At 42.6% G+C, this 17,099-nt stretch overlaps 1 protein-coding gene across 5 annotated transcripts in view; it reads right to left on the bottom strand.

Moving 5' to 3' along the window:
- The window catches only part of actn4 (actinin, alpha 4), a 56,341-nt gene that overhangs the window by 11,621 nt on the left and 27,621 nt on the right, over nt 1-17,099 (bottom strand). For 3 of the 5 annotated variants that reach the window (XM_051398574.1, XM_051398572.1, XM_051398569.1), the window contains exons 2-8: nt 9,918-10,032; nt 9,141-9,260; nt 6,773-6,859; nt 5,773-5,860; nt 4,813-4,891; nt 4,531-4,612; nt 3,057-3,142 (exon numbers count right to left, since the gene is read on the bottom strand). In XM_051398574.1, coding sequence (XP_051254534.1) covers nt 3,057-3,142; nt 4,531-4,612; nt 4,813-4,891; nt 5,773-5,860; nt 6,773-6,859; nt 9,141-9,260; nt 9,918-10,032 — 657 coding nt within the window. Of the gene's footprint in view, nt 1-1,166; nt 1,253-3,056; nt 3,143-4,530; nt 4,613-4,812; nt 4,892-5,772; nt 5,861-6,772; nt 6,860-9,140; nt 9,261-9,917; nt 10,033-17,099 lie in introns of all 5 variants that reach the window. The other 2 variants (XM_051398573.1, XM_051398570.1) reach the window with 1 other exon arrangement.

Below are 17,099 nucleotides of genomic sequence, written 5' to 3'. Positions count from 1 at the left end.
CAATCTGGGCTTTTTTTACAATAATAATATTATTAATAATAATAATGATAATAATTATGAGGTTTTGCTCTCAAATATGTGCGAACACACTCCACACACAGGCAGTGAATAGGAATAAATCCAAACACTATGTCAGGCACACATTTTTAAATAAGTGCAAAGACAAAAACTGTAATGAATGTAAGTCAGATGAGGGTTACATCTGACTGATAAAAACATGCTTAAGCTATTGGTGGTTAGTTCAGTGTGCCAAAACCAATCTGTGTGTTTTAAAGCTCCATGCGTCTCCCGTCACAACTCAGGAGTCAGTCCATACATCTAGTTACTGGTTCATGTAGCGCTGTAGTCCACATCAGTAGGCCTAGGACATTACACTACTGTACCACTGGAATAACAAACACAGTACATTTGACAATTTGATACGTTCTGTACAACAAACATCCCCTTATAATTCATTCTATCATAAATAGCTGAGATGCTTCTCCTCTTTGAAAGCATTTTTCATCGTTTGAGTTAAATTCTTTTACTTTTAATTCTAAACTAATAATACTAATACTAATGATAACTGTATTACTTTAAACTAACATATCGCATACATATAAATCACATATTATACAACAAGCATTTAGAGTTGAGAAGTGTTAATAGCTGAAGAGAAACTGAAGAGACATCAACAAGTGTTTCCCACAGTAATAAACCCAAACCGGTCCGGTTTCCCAAAACCACATCAGTAGAGTACAGACGATCACAGGACTTATATTAGTTTGGGAATTTAAGTCCGGACCATAAACCCTTTTAGGGAAACACAGTCAATGTCCAAAGCACCGAAACAGAAGCATCAGAAAGCGTTTGTTGTTGTTTGTTTGGTAGTTTGTCCAGAGTTCCCATCATGGTCCTAATCTGTAAATATTTCCTTCCTTTTCCTAAAACTGTATTAGAGAGAATCAATGAAACTGTAAAAATGACTTCCTCTACAGTTGTTGAAACATTCCAGTATATATTCCTGTGATCTGACCCATTTTCTGATACTAGCTGATGTTTACTACCACCCTGTCTTTTCATTGTCTGGAGTAAACCTATCGTGGCTGATGGAAACCCTGGTGGCTGTTGATTGGTTTTTTGCTGCAGTGAAATGTTAATGTGAGTCTGGAGCGTGAGGAGCTCACCTTCTGTGCGCCAGAGAAGGCGTGATAGAAGCAGGATACATAGGTCATTATGGCCTTCTCATCCGGCCTCAGCGTACCAACGATGTCTACGTATCACCCAGCACCCAGCAGGACAGAGCGAGGTTGACAAAGTATGGTGAACAGACAGAGAGAGAGAGAGAGAGGCAGAGTGAAGCCAAAGCTACCCAAAGCTACATGGTCCTTGCTCCCTACAGGATGTGAGAACAAGGGAAGGAGGGTGAGGAGACACCGTCTCCCCTCTTCAGTTCCACAGCTTCAGTTCCTCCTATTACCGCCGCCACCATCCCCACACTGACGCCAGGAGGTGGGACGTCAGGGGGGGAGGAGGAGAGGAGGACAAGTGTCCTCTTGAAGAGAGCTGAGGGACACAAGTTCAAGGCTGGGACACAAACACACATCAGCTGCTAAATCGAGCCTCATTGAGTCTGTCAAGGCAAATTCATTTAAAGCACTTTATTCAAAGTCTGAAGAAGGTTGTTTCTTTAGTTTGCTTCATTTAGCCAATTAGAATGACGTTAATAACAATCAGCCGGCAACAAATAACTGCACTGAGGTCTGAAACTACCGGTCTTTGTCCTCTGAGGATGCAGCTTCTTAGCATGGAGAACAGACTATGAAACAATTGCAAAATGCAAATGCAATTTACAAAAGAAAATCAATCATTTTGATGACTGACTAATAAATAATGGCTTATCCAGCTAAAACAACAAACAAATGGTTTGAGAAACCAACACACCAGGTGATGTATAAAGTGCTTTACGTGTACCGCATTAAGTGTGATTTTTGTGATTTGTGGTGAATGAAGTATCATGCTGGCAAAAGCAGTAAATCTGGATATTCAAGAGTTTGTTTCTAATCATTACAAATACAAACATCCTCTGTAGTTACTGACTCCATGTACATTATTCAAAAACTAGACAGAGAACAAGCTGCACAGCCACACAGACACACACGCGCACACACACACACACACACACACACACACACACACACACACACGCACACAGACACACACACACGGCGCACACAGACACACGCACACACAGACACACACAGACACACACACACACACTCGCACTCATGCCCAGATCTGTGTCTATTTGTCTCACACACACATGATCAACAACGCTAATACACACTCTCCTCTCCTGAGACTGCAGAGGAACACAAACAAGTTCTGAACAGGCCAGAAAATTAATTAGAGGAAGAGGAGCAAAAACAAGAGACGCATCGACTGGCTTCCTGTCAGAGGCCTACAGGGAGAGCAGAGGGGTGAGGAGAGGGGAGGAAAATTCAGCTCATAGAATCAGTTACAGGCTGCACATGCCCAGAGTTCGTTATCTTTAGATCCTCTGAAATGGACTGTAACCTACAAACTACCCACTTAACCTACAAACATCTGCATCGGCACAGTACAAACACTGCTTTCACCTGAGCTATAAAGACAACATAGATGTCCCGAGGATGGGCAGACACTGTCGTTAACACTGATTCAATCACTGAATAACATCTCAAATGTTTTATGAATAACCCAATTGTTCTAAGACGGCATTACCAAGAAGCTCAGCTGCAGTCTACAGACTCATCCCAAAACCACAGCGGGCAGAATATTTCCTGCTTTCACCAGCACAGTTACATTCCCTCTACTGTGTCTGTATGTGTGTGTGTGTGTGTGTGTGTGTGTGTGTGTGTGTGTGTGTGTGTGTGTGTGTGTGTGTTTGTGTCCCAACAAATCCAGTGTCCTCGCTGTGTCCCGAGGGGTTTAGCAGCGCTGTCGAGAGAGTGAGGCCATGCTGGACAGGAAGCAACACCTTGTTAGTAACGGGGGGGGTTAAAGGTGAAGGTTGGGGTGGGGGGGTCAGAGGGTACCTTCTGTGCTCCAGAGAAGGCATGGTAGAAACTGGACACATAAGTCATTATGGCTTTCTCATCTGGACGAGCAGTGTTCACAATGTCTATATGGAGGGTGGGGAAGACCGTGGTTATGAGGACACACACGCAGGCATACAGGCATGACAGAGGACACGTAATTACAGACAACACGAACCAACGTACATATTAAACAGGCTGGCAAAACAGAGACACACATTCAACAAGCTGCTGTAGCTGTTAACAGCCAGACAGGACGATCAAAACGTGATTCACAGGCAAACAGAACAGGCACAAATACAACGGACAGACACAGAATTAACATCACAGTACATACAAAGGGTCAGACCTATACAGCAGTTCACTACAGACTGCCAGTAAACGTTTAAATTAAATTGGAAAATGAAGTTTGTGTGTGTATATTATCATTCTTTTTTGTTACTTGGGAAACTAAAAATCTAAATATCGGCCTCAGCTCTCAGTGCTCATACTGGTCGACCCTTTCCACATACAGACAGACATTCAGACAGTTACATCTGAGCATAAGAGGAGACAGAGGAGGAGGAACAATGAACTGAAGGGGAGGGAGGGAGGGAGGCGCCATCGATCCTCTCATCTGCTGTAACAGCTCATAAAACAGGTACAACAGTGGAGATCAGTGGCCACATTCACATGCACATAAACACTGTGACTGTAATGGAAGCGAGGCGATAATTAAATTCAGTTAGGACACGCCGTACTGTACTCTGACCAGGAGCACAGTAACATCAGAGCACAGCTGCAGTCATATGTACAGCAGGTGCTCTGATCTGATTGGCTGTTACAGACATCAGAACGTATTTACATCTGTGCGGCAATCTGTAGGTCAGTTTGTGGTCGGCTCATCTCGGCCATCGGACTTTAGACTTAAGACATAGACATAGTCACATTGGGACCTGCAAACACACACTGTGCATTAAATAGGGATGTAAAATATTTGAGTATTGCAATATTTTGTTTTATGACATTCAGTGTTGTAACTGAGGGCTATGACGTTGGTTGTTAGATACAAATGCAGATCCCACTGTTTTCTATTGGATTACAGTATCGCAGTATATAGAATTGTAAACTGTATCGTCCTATCGTATCGCCAGATTCTTGCCAATACACAGTGCTACTATGGAACAATGTAATTAGCTGTTCCAGTGTGTTTGAAACACTGTGTTTAACCAATATAAATGAGAATAATACAGGGGTTGTAACATTATGAAATAACTCAAGAAGCTCATTTAGACAACTGCCCACGTACATTATGGGTAACAGTCACCCTGCTGTGCATGTAAACACAGCCATTTACTGAAAACAGTGAGTGTACATATAGTAGATTATAGTACATACACACACAGGACAATGTGATCATAATAGTAATAAAAACAACAACAACAACAATAATAATAATAATAATAATACAGTATAATTCACAAACACAGCCTACCTTCTGCGTCCAACATCTTGGGGATGTCCAGGTGCTTCTCAGCCACCTCAAAGGCATTGTTCAGGTTGGTCACTGGGTCATCCTAAACAACCAATCACAGCAGAGGAAGACAACAAACTTACTAATTTGAATTTTATTATTTTATTTTTGTTGAAACTCGACGGCTAGTTTGCATCAAAAAATACAAAAACTATAAATTAGGACTGAGTTGGAACAGAAACTGTGAAATGTAATGTTTAAGTCTCGGTGTAGTGAGTGTGTAGTGAGTGTGTGTGTGAGTACCTTTCTGAGGCTGTCGTAATCGATGAGATCCGGTCTGTGTCTGTGGATCAGAGCGTTGAAGGCGAGACCGTCCTTCCAGCTGTTAGACAGAGAGAACAGATGAGTGGAAGGTGGAGGGGGGGCTGCCACTATCATCACCTTTTCATTGTGACTCTAATTAAATGTATGAACTACTTTGTAGCAGAAAAACACACCTCTGAAGTCACTGAACTGAGAATTAGGAAGTCACAATAAGATCACATCAGAAAACTATTGCAAGTGAGAAATGTATTCTTCACCTTCAAGATGGTGACAAAATATCTAATTCTAGATATTTTCTAGATGAGTTTGCTTTGATCTTAAGGTAAAATGCTGAAAATAAAAAGGGTTTGTATAGAACTTGTACTTTGTATGTGCTGTATACATCTACACAGAGCAGGGAAACATGTTCCAGTTCCTCCAACAGGGGGCGACCTGTCTACACAATTACAGCACTTAATTTCAGGAGTATTTTATATTCCTGGACAGCACTGAGCTTCCATCCAGCATTAATCAGTATTAGTTCATGGTGACATAAACCACTCATATACCAGCAGATTTGCTCCAGCTGCTCCATGACAACTGAGAAGAAGCCTGTTTTTTTAAATATTGCCCCGTTGTGTCGTCCAGCTCTGATATCACGAAAGTCCCTTGCAAACTGCTCTTTACATCAGGGTTTCACTGGAGAGTTTTACTGTCCCACGAGAACCTAAAAGTTCTTTTAGAGGATTTTGAATTCTGGTGGAAAAGCTGAATATCTATAATTTACTGATAACCTTTTGATCTTTAAATGTGTCAACAGCTTTCATCCAAGAATAACTCTAATGGCCCTTAAACAACTGAGATCAGTCTAATCTTAAAGAGTGTGTGTGTGTGTGTGTGTGTGTGTGTGTGTGTGTGTGTGTGTGTGTGTGTGTGTGTGTGTGTGTGTGTGTGTGTTACCTAATGTGGAAGTTCTGCACATTGACATTCTTGTAGGGAGCGGTCTTCCTCTGGCACCACAAGAGAAGACCCTCCTTCGCAGAGGTCTCTGCAACGAGGAAAACGAAGGAGGAGGAGAAGAGAACAAACAGAGGAGAAAAGAGGAGCAGTAGGAGAGAAAGAAAAGGAGGAGTGTTTTGAAAGTTGTGAAGAAATGATCTTCATTACATTCAACCAAGTACATTTTATTCCATTAAGGTACACTGCAGGCTGTTTATGAGTGTGTTAAATATGAACTGCTTCAGAACAAGGATGTTTTTGTTTACTGCAGGAGCCGAACAACGTCAGAAAAATATCAGCCACTTATATGGAGAATAGAAAATATATGACTCAATATGCCTTATCGCGGCCCACACCCACCAGAGTTAATTCAGCACAGACAGTTTGAATTAGCCGCCACAGAGTCGTTAGAGCTCTGAGGAATAATGATCCAGTCAACTTTTATGGAGCAAAGTAAATGCAAACGTCAAAAACATTTCACAAAGAGGAAGTGCTGTAGTGTATCTGTATATCTGTATATTGTCATTGTAATGTCTCTGCTTCCTGCCTATAGACTAATGGTGTAAATTAGCATTGTTTGCATATTTTCATTACCTGGTTTCTTGCATAAGCAGGTAATAATAATCATAATAGAAGCAGGTGTAACGCTGTTCTTAGCAGCGCTAGAGTAGTTTCACATCATCGTCAGTCTTAGTGAGCAGTCCTGCAGACCAGACCTGTTTTATCTTGGCTGGATCCCATCACCACTCACTGCCCTGTGTGTGTGTCTCTAGCCGTGTTACTTCCACTCTAGTTCCCACAATGCATCCTCAGCTGGCACATCTGCGCGTGCGTGCAAGCACCAAAGATTCCTGCAGGTCTTGGTGAGCTAATTACGTTGAGCCGTCGCAGTGGCACTTCTCTGCCAAGCTGCTGCTGATCTTGACCGTGTTTATGCAAATGAAAGCGCAGGAAGCTGTACCTTCTACAGAGATGTCCTGGATGGCGAAACGGAGGATGATGGTCCAGATCATACCCAGGGTCATCTTGGCATTTCCATCCACGATTTCTGCACAACAACAAAAAAAAACCAAACCTCAATCAAGATTCGCTCTGGACCATAAATCTTGTTTTTACAATATTACATCTGCTCTTCTATCTAATAATGCCAACACACCCACACACAACTGCACTTAATGTCCCACAGCTGCCAAATCTCCAGTTTTACCCTGGAAGTGTGATACTTTAACAATGATTTATTTCATAAAATAAATTTGATCTTGGTAGATATAAAATGCAGTCAGATGGTTCCTGAAACACAATTGTTCTGTCCACTGTAAGAGACCCTTATTGGGATTTCATCATTTGAAAGGAGCACATTACGTTCCAGCCAAAACATGAAAGCAGTGTGTGGACTGACTTTATGCCCTGTGAGGGTGCGTGCTGTGAAAACAGTATTTACTTTATTTCTAACTTCATCTAATGACATGAACAGATTCATCCGGCACTGGCACACATCTACAGGCTGGAACATCGAAACTTGAGTTCTCAAAAATCATTATCTCTCTTTTCCCACCGGGATCCAAATATGTTTGGCGGGTTAATGAACACACGCAGAACAGTAAGTCATGTGCAATGATATGTTAGTGAGAAGGCATGTGGTGTGGGTCAGATTCCACTCATAGTTCAAACAGTCCTTTCATACTTTCACCTGCTTCATCTTCCAGTTCACTCACTCTCACTGTCAGCTGTCACCTGTGAATCTGTCCCACATCGCTTTCATTCCAACATTCTCCTCCAGTTTCTATTCCGCTTTATTCACTTCGACGTCACATTTTAAAAACACTGATAAATCACTCGCTCTCTTGGCAAAGAGATCTTAATCTCAGTGAGATTAAACACAGATGAAAAAGAAAGAAAGAAATATATCACTGTCAAATGTATTGTTTGGTTATTTTGATTTTGATTAAAGCTACATCCTTTCTGTTCTGGTAATTAGCAAGAGTCTCTCCATTGTGTGTGACCACCAACAGGCCTCACCAACCCCAGACTTTAACTTATTACAGAAGGGTTGAAGTCCCTGCAGACTGAGGCGGCCTGGGAACCACAATGTGTCGGTTCAAACAACCTCTGACAGGAAAAAGTGTAGGATGTCCTCCTCTCTCATCTCGTCATCACCATGCCTCAATTTCTACCTCTTCAGTCTACTGTGTCGGCATTATTCTCTTTGTCTGTTTCCAGTAGATGACCTTTAGTGGGCTGTTTTTATGGAGGCCAGAAAGTGTGTGTGTGTGTGTGTGTGTGTGTGTGTGTTCACAATGTGCAGAGCGGGTGCAGGACTGCAGTACTTTGGACAATTTTGTGTTCAAAGGTCTTCAGTATCTGCTGCAGGAATGTCACGTTTGTCCTGATCGAGTGGGAGAAAGGTCACTGTCCTCCAGCTGACCCTGACACACACATAGCCGCTGCTCAGTGTGATATAGTCGCCCAGTACTGGACCTCTGTCCTCAATCAGCAGGAGGCAAACAGGGAGGCATCTCATTGCTGTTTCACCTTCTACATCTGATGGGCAAACTGAATGACGTCTTTTTATTCAGAGTAGTATAAACCTAATGCCCCAAAAGTTATGAAACAAAGTTAATTAAGAAACAATGAAATGAAGATATGTGCTTTTACTGTCCATAAATCAGGGTTTGTGCAAGTTGAATTTAAGAACTTTTTTAAAGACCATTGTGATTGCAACTGAAGACCAATTTCCACCCTGATGAATAAACACAACATTTCTGCAGACCTGCATGCTGTCAATTTGTGCTGAGCAATATGTATTAGTTTTAACTCTTCAGGTTACCCTGCGCTCCAAAGGCATGGACGGATGGAATAGGCCTGAGACACATGTTTCTATGCTTTCTTTACTAGTTTTACTGCATTTAATGAAGCCTCAGTATGCTGAGCAGCTGTCATATGAAGGAAAAACAAACAAAAAACATATTGGATTTGGTTGGCAGATACTCAATATCCAAAAGACATTACAGACTGATCATGAGCAAAAAAGATAACAACAACAATAATCAGGACATCTTCTAACTGAACTCTGCAACTTTCTATGTGGAGGCTTTGGCCCGGGGGCCCTGTGATCCATCCAAAGGTCATTTACTGTGGGTGTGGATTTTACACTCGCAACCAAGTATGAAAACTTTAAGAAGGATTAAGATGGATGATGGCAGTTTCCACAGCGAGGTCTATGGGAGTTCATGAGGAAGAGTTTTCATTTCACTCATTCAGTTCTAGCACATCAGGTGGATGTGTTTGGTGTCTGTTTGGGGGTCTGTGATAAATGTGTGCATGCTTACCCTCTGCTCCAATAGAGACCAGTTTGACTCCCTTGCTGGCGATGAAGTCCAGGGCTTTGTTCACATTGTTGATCTTGTGGACCCTCATCTTGCCTCGCTCAGGCTTGGGTAACCGTTCGCCTGCAGATATAAACACACACACACACACATTAGCTCCTGCGGTGACGAGAGCTGTGCATGTTTCCACAGGCTCAGCAGAACGACGCTCAGTCAGGACGTTTAAAGTTACAGCGGGGACGTTCATGTCGCTCACAGCAGAAAAAACTGAAGTGAATGTGAAAAAGGAAGCCACATGCAAGTCCAAATTTCATTACGGGCTGACAGCAGCTCAAATGATTCTCTACTATGCCAACAGAACAGTTTCCCTGCTACAACCTGCAATTAAACACAAGAAACCTCAAGAGGAACGCTGTCATACGCTAGCGACAGATAAAAGCAGGGTGTTCCCGATGTTTTTTTAAGTGCTTGCGACCCAGCTGAGGTTGGAAGCTGTGAGCGACCACACCCTGGATTGGACAGAGATGTTGTGCATCTTTAACATCTAGAAAACAGTTTGGATTGACAGCTCAGAAAGCTTTGAAAGCGAGGCCACTGCTCAGTGACATACGAGTGTGTTTGTGTGTGGTGGGCTGGACGGCTTACCCTGCGGCTTCTGTGTGAGACATCTCAAATCATTAATGGGGTATCATTAAAGCCTTTTTACTTTAATTAAAAGCCTTCCTGCTGAGCCCGATCTCCCGTTGACCCCTGTGGTTTAAGGTCGCACAGATGAGTTACCTGAGATGACCTCTAGCAGCAGCATGAGTTTGAGTCCGTCCCTGAAGTCCTCCTCGATGTTTTCGATCTGCGTGCCAGCCTTCCGCAGGTGGGAGTTACACCATGCTGTGAACGTCTGCACGAGAGCACAGAAACAGGAGACAAACAGAGATTATTCAGAGCCCGGGTCTCGGTGTTTTTCCAGATTTTATGACAATAAACCACTTTGAGTTGAGAATAAAAGAAAATGGAATTCAATGGAGAGGAAGGGAGGTCGGGGAGTTGCTTTGATAAGACAGGAAGTAGCAGAAGAAAAGGGGAGAGGACAGGTTACGATGTTATGTTACGATACAGTACCAATGGTAACTGGCAACAATCTCAAAGAACAACTTAAACTATATGTCACAAAGATGAAATGTGTTTTTGGAAGATAAAAACTAATTCACACTTTGGATAATATAGTATAGTTAACACCCACCGTCTACGACAGCTGTGCATTGTACTAAAAAAAAACATCATCGGGATTCTCTCTACATATTTTTCTGTCATTTTGTCGTCAAATTCTTGTCACTCAAGCTCTGAAATCATTTCAACCCTGAACATAAAAACAGGGGGCTCAGTCCCAATATAAAAAACAAACAAACAAACAAAACAACGCTGTCCTGTCGAGCCCGAAGCTACAGGTGTGTCCCAAATATTACAGAAACATCACTACTGAGCTGGAAAACCTGACAAACAGACCCCCCTCTACCATATATCAGGATGGTGTACCAAAGACAAACACAGGCATCTGAGAACAGACACACACCAGCACAAATCACACACATCAATAGCTGGTTGGAAACCATGTTTTTGTGCTTGTGGTTAGCCGACATTCTTCAGAAATGTGTTTGGAATTATTTTCATTATGAAGGAGTTTGTGGCGCTGAGGTAGGCACGGGACTGTGCGAGGCTGACTACGTGCTCTGTCACGCCACTCTTCAAAACGCTCCGTTATGGCACATCATCAGTCAACATGTCAAAACAAAACTCTTTTTTTTTCTGACTTGTTACATAATTTAGGGGAAGCGCCTAAAAATGCCAAGTGACAAAAATACATGTTCAAGATCCGACTTGCACATGCTCAGTGTAGCTCCCGTCACTGGCACTCCTTAAAAAACTCATTCAATGTCCATCATAAGAACATAAAAATGTTCCCACAATGTATTTCTGAAAGCTTTCTAGTTAATAAAACCAACCAGAGGGTTTCAATTAACAAATAACTGAAATGTACACATAGCTTTAAGAGGAAATGATTATGTGAAGGAAAGAGGAAGAAGGTTAAAGAAGTAAATATTTTCCCAGCAGGAACACACAGCTTGAAAATGACAAAGGTAAAACTGACAGTAGCACTGAGACAGCAGTTCTTCACAAAGAAAAACTGATTACAAAATAAGTAATATGTTATATGTTGTATATTCTGCTATCATTGTCAGGTGACTTTGCTGTTGTAAACTTTATATTGCTGCTCCAGACACAATATTTAGCTGTACATAATCCAGTACAGTGCATTTCCCTTGCTAATGTCTGAGTATACTAAAAATACAACCTGTGTCTTTCTTAAAATAAATTTTGTAACGATGATAGTCTAAAACTTCTGTTGTGATGTTTTTATTGGCTCTGGTCTTCATCCAATATAAAAAATTTGATTAAATATCCATATATATGGACTTGGAAAATATAGATGGGACGTGATAATGAGAGTAATCATTTGTAGTTCACTTTGTATTTGATTCCGTTCCGCCAGTCACTGAACGTCTCCTCAGTATTTGGATACAGAAATATTAAAGAAAATATAACTGCAGAAACTGACTGATGTGAATAAGTAGAGTCTCTCTTTTTCTCCCCCTCTCCTCCCCTGTGTGTTCAAAAACATTATGACAGGGTGCTGCTCGCTGCCCTGCCCCTCTCCCCACCGGCCCACCGGCCACCGGCACAAAGCGCCCATTGAGCCTCGTGGATAATAGCACCCTTCAGCCCCCTGTACTCTCCCTCAGCCCGCTCTCGCTCTATGACCCTCCCCCAGACCACCCGATACCATCCCCCAACTATATATATATATATATATATATATATATATATATATATATATATATATATATATATATATATATATATATATATATATATATATATATATCTCTATCTCCCTCTATGAGACTGGACCAGGACACACACAGTGAGGACAGGGAGGAGGGAGGGACAGGAGATACATTTCACATAAACAAACACACAGACAAAGTTAGGGGGCAGGAGGGGGAAAGATAATGCCCCCACTAACACACACACACAGAGTTAACGACAATGCAGCAGGAAGTGGCACTGCAATGACAGGAAGTTCTTAGTTGAGCACAGAGCAAACAATCAGAGTGAAGCTGCATCCATCACTGCCACTGATTCACTGCCAGTGCACCACAGAGCTGGAGCCAGACACGGGTCCGGGGGGGGGGACGCACTCAGTAAGGGATAACTGACAAAGTAAAGTAAAAGTTCCCCAAAAATCTAATTTTCTTTAAAGTTTGAAAGTTCTATCAAATGTACAGGAGCACAGGATGAGCATGTACTGCATGTTCTACCTAAGATGTGTTCATCTGTATATGTAACCAATGAAGCAAATGAGATTTGGTTAGGAAGTGCAAATAAAATTTTATTTTTGTTTTACATTTATTATTCATGCTGTTAGATACAGAGATAGCACTGGGTCAAGGAAGCCCATTTTCCCTGGAGGGAGGGGGGATATGACCAATGAGGGTTTCTGCGTGTTGAGAAAAAGAAAGTTTAGGAATGTGAACTATACAGAGGCTCTACTAAAACTACGAAAGTGGGCTATGTTCCAACAGGACCGCTGCCACTGGGAGTGGTGACGACGAGAGAGAGAGAGAGAGAGAGAGAGAGAGAGAGAGAGAGAGAGAGAGAGAGAGAGAGAGAGAGAGAGAGAGAGAGAGAGAGAACAGAAAACAAACAGCAACAGGTTGAGACCTGCACAGAGCCTGGGGACTTTATGTCCCGTATAACACAGCATGCTCCAGATTGTACAGCGGATACACTTTCATCTGCTCTCTCCAGGGTCAGAGGTTAGACCCCCACGTTGTCAGGCACTCTGCGTCTTGCTCAAGGACACTTCAGCCTGCCTTTATCAGAGCTTGAATGAGGCCCATGCTGAGAGAGAGCTGTCCGTCAGGCTGTTCTGGGGCTGTGACAACGAGGAGGGAAAAAACTTCCGTTCAATTGTGTTCAGTTGGCTTTTTGTATCGGGGAAATGCCTCTGGCTACCTTATGTCATTCAGGGGCAAGGTGTGGTGTTTGAAACGGGCACAGGCATGCACACACAGACTGAACCCTCCTGACTGGACACCGGAGCAAAGTAAGCAGCTGCAACAATCCTGGTTCGAGATTTTCCTCCCACACGTCCTCATCATGCTACATTTCCAGTCAAAACTGTTAGAAAACACATCGATTGAAGTTAATACCCACAGTTCACTGCTTTGCTATCAACATCAGGTACGACCAGGGTCCAAAATGAACATCAGCCAAACGCCAAATGAGGGATTACTAATCAGAGTCAGAGCGTAGGGCTAAGTTTACATCGCTCTGTTTCTTCTGTGTACCAGCTGAAACTAATCTGACCCTCACTGTCCACTGTTTCTACACAATGTCTGTCTGTTTTTGCCATAGGAAAACCTGCGTTATATGTTATCAGATGTGGTGACACATTCCCGATGTTAAGCTGCTAAAAAGAAAACATGGCGGGATCTGAGCGACCTAAATCCTGGCTAAAATAGATAATTATTTATAGCTAATTAATGCATGATGCAGTTTTAACATCTTAACATCACAAGCTTTACTTTGACTCTCTCTTTATGCCCGACCTCAATTTTTAATCAGTAATAGTAGTTTGCGACATTGAAATCAATATCCTTAGATTTAAGAGTCCCTTGGTGAAGTGACCGAATTAAACGTGAACTGGCCATAATCCCGGGAGAGAGCGACCAAATAGGATGAGTGCCAGGGAAGCCTGTTAAACCTGTCCATGTGGCCGCTCTGTGTTGGCTACACAGATCAGATCAGATGAGGATTTCTGACCTGAGCTGAGGACACAGATAACAAGCTGAATGCTGTATGGGCCAGGAGAGAGCAAAACTGGAGCCGAGACTTAAGAAGGTTTACATTTTAGGCATGAAGCCCGTGCTCTTATCCTCTCATATCTGTTGCACAACAGTTGCAGCCACAGTGAAGAACATCCTCTCAGTCAGGACCCCGCTCTGATCTCACTGTTTCAGGTCACCGTTTAACACTAACATGTAATCGTGCTGATGTGTTTTAAAGCTGCTTTTGGTAATTTCACACATCAGAAGCTCAAAAAGCCTAAATATTTGACAACCTCTGAACTCTAATACCACGAAACCCTGCAACAGGATTAAACTGCAAACTGTGAGTACACTGGAGACCAGATGGTCAGCAAACATGAGGAAGTTACAAGTTTTTTTTATCATTTCTCTGCACAAACATATCCATACGACACCTCTGTTCTGTTTGAGTGGGCTGCAAAATGAATCAACATATTATCCAAAGTGCAATATGCAAATGGCAGAAGCAGCTAAAATGTATTATAACAAAGGACTGTAGTTCTGAAGAGCTTCACTGGCCTACAACATGTTTGTTTGATACCGACCCCCAGAAAATTCACACCATCATGATTTGAATCGTTTTTTCAGTGAAAATTTAATTTGTAAAGCAAAAGTTGTCATTCCCATAATGATGGAGTCGTATACATATCATACAGCCCAGTTTGAACCAGCAGCTGCATATTTCTCTGCTGCAGCATCAGTGTGTGTTAGAGGATGAGAAGGACGGGTTTTTTTTTTTTTCAGAAAAGTCTTCACCAGCCAATTGCGGCTTGATGAAACTGGGTCACTCCAACTTTCATGAGCTCATCGCCTGAATAAAAGGCTGCGCAAATATCAAAATCATTACCTGTTTATATCTCAGGGGTCTCTATTTGTAACAGTTATCATTTTGTCACATGAGGGCTCTAAGCTCATTATCCACGCAAATGTGGCATGACTTATTAGTTCATTTTTCTTACATCAGAGCAGCCCGAGACATTAAAGTGCTAAAATGTTGCTTCCAAAAGGGGACCACATGGTGCGTGATGAGAGTGCAGAGATCTCTGTTGTTTGTGTCATGCACAAACTGTGAACTGTGTCTGGAAGTGGTTAAGTTGTCCAACATTTCTTCTTCCATGGCAGATATACAACTGTCTCCTCACTGCTTTACTGCTGGAAGTGTGGAAAAGAGCGGGAGCTTAATGGGGTCAGCTGTTTGATCTCTGTTTTCACACACACTCACACACACATACCTGTACCAGAGTCATCGTGTGATGCCAACAGTCTTTCAACTCTGATCTCTAACTGGGCCAAGAGGGTCAAAGGTCAAGCTTCATCATTCGTTTGAAAAAGAGGAACTCGGCAGCAGCTTTAAACTCTAAAATGAAAACATGCAAGCAGGAGCACAGACATATATACACACACACCCGACACGACACACTCACACAAGCATCCGAGTTAACCGTGAAAACACACACTGAAAGGTGTGTTATAGAAGTTATATAGACTGATGGTGTCCAGCTTTACACCTTTTTCTGCTCTCAGTCACTCTCACGCACACACACACACACACACACACACACACACACACACACACACACACACACACACACACACACACACACACACACACACACACACACACACACACACACACACACACACACACCACTCCTCGGACAGGAATGTATGAGACACAGAATCATATCCACATACACACACAATCTTTGTATAGCTCACTTCAGCTCTATTTCAAGCATACACACCAATTATTCCCACACCCAATTTCTCAATGCATGTGCAAACACATAGGCACATTAACTGTACGTATACTCAAGAGTACACACACACACACACACACACACACACACACACACACACACACACACACACACACACACACACACACACACACACACACACACACACACACACACACACACACACACACACACAGGTAAGGGTGTGTCTTGAGGGTTGAACACAATGTTATTACTCAACTGTCGTATTTTCTGCATGACGTCAGGAGTGTGTGCGTGTATGTGCGTGTGCTTTCTGGATCACACACGCCCTTTTTCTTCCTGCTGAACCCTGATGAGCTCACTCTGCACTGACAGTTGTTTCTGTGAAGCCTTGTCATTTCTATCTTCATACAACAACACTCGTCTCTGTGGCCGACGCACACACAAGCCTTCTCACTTACGTCACATTATGTTCAATTGAATTTTTAGGTGCACAATCTACTACTATTATTACTATAATATACCACAGGGAAGACGGTGTTAACTGTATTTCTTTTAACCATAAGTTATATCAGACCATGAACCATTACACGCTTCTTTTAATGCAACATCAAAAAGGTCTCACACCTTCAACCACACATCTTATTTAAGATCTTTATCTATATGATTCATGTATTCTCAGCGCATCTCACACTCCCACGACCAAGGTCCACACACACACTCACACGCAACCTCTAGGTCAAGATTCCACGACGTGATGAAGCTTGCCGCTGAACAATGTCTTTTGTCACTTTCTGTGAAAACAGCGTTTGTCCTTCACGCTGTGCTTCTGCTGTAAATCTTTATTTTTTTTAATTCAGCATCAATTGCCCTGAAAACCTTGTGCAGTTGTAGAAGATACTGAAAAGAGGAAAAGCAACAGAAGAAGTGACTTGGGGAGGCTAGGATGTGACCCAGTTAACATGCCCTTGAGCAATTTAAATCCCTGTTGCTCCCCTGGCACAGTAGAACAATGTGAGAACAACCTCAAGGTGTAAATACGAGCGGCTGTATGAACGTGAAGCAGGGGAGTGTCAGGGAATGAAAAGGCAAATGTAAAACAGCAGCAGATGGCAGGTTGTTTGTACTGCTAGTTAAAGGAGTTATATGGGGCCCTGCTGGCAGGAGGTACAACCTCAAGGACCTTGGACGGAGCCATACTAGACTGGACTGGCTGTACCAGACTAAGCTGGGCCAAAACCATGCTGGCCTGGCCCTGGGAATAAAGCTCAGCAACTAGTCTGGTCTGGCCTGACACAAGGCCTCCTATTCTTAGA

This window comes from Dicentrarchus labrax, unplaced genomic scaffold, assembly GCF_905237075.1.
Source record: "Dicentrarchus labrax unplaced genomic scaffold, dlabrax2021, whole genome shotgun sequence".
Classification (NCBI taxonomy): Eukaryota; Metazoa; Chordata; class Actinopteri; family Moronidae; genus Dicentrarchus; species Dicentrarchus labrax.
Note: the sequence above shows the minus strand (reverse complement) of the source record. Positions and strands in the feature narration are given on the sequence as shown.